Source organism: Zea mays, chromosome 6 (genome assembly GCF_902167145.1).
Source record: "Zea mays cultivar B73 chromosome 6, Zm-B73-REFERENCE-NAM-5.0, whole genome shotgun sequence".
Classification (NCBI taxonomy): Eukaryota; Viridiplantae; Streptophyta; class Magnoliopsida; order Poales; family Poaceae; genus Zea; species Zea mays.
In genome coordinates this window covers 149715240-149717385 of record NC_050101.1, presented here as the reverse complement: position 1 = coordinate 149717385, position 2146 = coordinate 149715240, and the positions used below count along the sequence as shown (strand labels likewise).

At 52.4% G+C, this 2146-nt stretch overlaps 1 protein-coding gene across 1 annotated transcript; it reads left to right on the top strand.

Moving 5' to 3' along the window:
• Positions 1–243: 243 nt before the first annotated feature.
• On the top strand, positions 244–1539 carry LOC100285970 (zinc finger, C3HC4 type family protein). The gene has a single exon (NM_001158859.2). It carries the CDS (start codon positions 532–534, stop codon positions 1126–1128), a length of 597 nt encoding a protein of 198 aa, NP_001152331.2. The 5' UTR covers positions 244–531; the 3' UTR covers positions 1129–1539.
• The last annotated feature ends 607 nt before the right edge of the window (positions 1540–2146 follow it).

The window sequence follows — 2146 nt, the reverse complement described above, 5'->3', positions numbered from 1 at the left end:
AAGAACTCTAACCTACTAGCTGACGTGCCGAATCACGACAGATTGGAATTTCATTTTCTGCTGATGAATATGGAGATCTGCTGATAAGAAAATATACAAAATGTAGCTAGCCATGGTCGGCATGCATCATGAATAACCAGCCATGCAACAAGCTCCAAAACCACCCGAGTCAATGCCTTGCCACCTCCCCCGCATCTACCTTTTATAGACCCCCGGAGGTCCGCTTTCCTACACAGCACGCCAGCTTCCTCCTTTCTCTTCAGCCATTCTTGTTCTTGGCTATCTATCTTCTCCCCTCTTCTCTCTCCTTCTCTCTCTTACTCTTAATTTGGTGCTTCTTAATTTCTCAGAAGAGACTTTGCAAGCTTGTGACTTGTTCTCCCAATTCGATTGCAAACTTGATCAACATCTTGTTCTTGGAAGGAAGGTATTAGCTTCTAAGAAAGCGCAATTGTTGTGGTTTATGCACACCATTGGCAGCGAGTCTCTGCTGTTTGGGTTGTCCAAAACCATCTCGTCGGCGCAGAAGCCATGTCCACGCGCGGGAGCGGTAGTCTTAGCCCTGCTGCCGGTGCGTCTGCGGCGGCGCCGGAGGTGGAAGGCCACTGGGCCCCGCACGGCGCGGTGCTGACGGCCTGCGTCGTGGGCTCCAACGTGCTCGTGATCCTGCTCGTCTTCGGTTTCTTCTGGCGGTTCTTCTCTGGGAAAGGGGGGCCGTCCACGTCACACGGCGCCGACGACGATGACGAGGAGGACTCACTGCCCGTGGCGTCCCCATGGGCGTCCCGCTACCGGTTCGAGGGCCACGGCGCACGGTCGACGCCGATGGAAGACGTGGTGTCGTCCCTGCCCGTGTCCGTGTACTCCAGCGCCGGCGCCGAGGAAGGAAGGAAGGCCCGGCCCGAGTGCGCTGTGTGCATCGTGGAGCTGCGCGATGGCGACTCGGTGCGCGTCCTCCCGCGGTGCGGGCACCGGTTCCACGCCAACTGCGTGGGCGCGTGGCTGCGGCGCCGCACCACGTGCCCACTCTGCCGCGGCAGAGTCGTGCCCCCCGCCGCCGCGGCCCTTGCTGACAAGTCCAGGGACGCCAAGGACGACGTCGCCGTCGCCGCGGATTGTCCCGTGTGATGCGGCGGCGCTCCGGCCGACTCCGAGGACAGTATCGCTCGCTCGAACTGTAAGTCTGTAACTGGCAGTGATGCTGCATGGTGGGCAAGCAAGCGGTGGACCACGACACGACACCACGCACACATGGCGGATGGTGACAGCCATCTTCTTCCAGGGTCGGCGTCCGTACTCCGTAGCCATGTCGCATAGCTATAGCTCCAGCCTCCAGATGACCAGCTAGAAAAGGTTGGTGAGACGATTGATTCCTTCGTCCTGTTATTTATATTTCTTGCTTCTTTTCTGGTTTTGGGATTTAGATATATTGCGAGTCGTGGTATATATATGTGTGTCTTGAATTGATCGAGTCTTCCGTCATGTGTAGTATGCATGTGAGATCTGCATGATTAATTACTCGTGGTACTTTTAGTCGTATATTAGACAAAGTATCTGTCGAGTGTCAACCGGTGCTCGACAAAAAAAGTTCGTCTTGACGGTCTTGACGGCAATAAGTAACGGAGGCTTTGTCGATTGTGCTCAACGGCACTCGACAAAAAAAGAGCTTTTGCCGAGTGCCTGCTAGCCTGTCACTCGACAAAAAGGTTCCAGTGGATCCCCACGGTAGCCTTTATACCGAGAGCTACAAGCTACGACTCGGCAAAGGGAGCATCAGTAGGTCCTTTTGCCAGTCCCTTTGCCGAGTACGCTGGGAGGCACTCAGCAAAGAAGCTTTATTGGTTTCCAGGTATGCCTCCTTTGCCGAATGCTTTGGCCACAACACTCGACAAAGGAACTCTTTGCCAAGTCTAACACTCGATAAAGTAACAAAAAATTCTCTTTTTATTTATTTTTATTATTCCATCCAAACAAACAAAACATATATCAGATAATCATCACATATACAACACAAAGGTCACATAATCATCACATATATAATAGAGACCACATATCTCACAAAAACCACAAATCTCACAAGTTTTTCACAAACATAAGTATCACAGAGACCACAAATCTCACACGTTCAGACCAAGTTTCACAAACA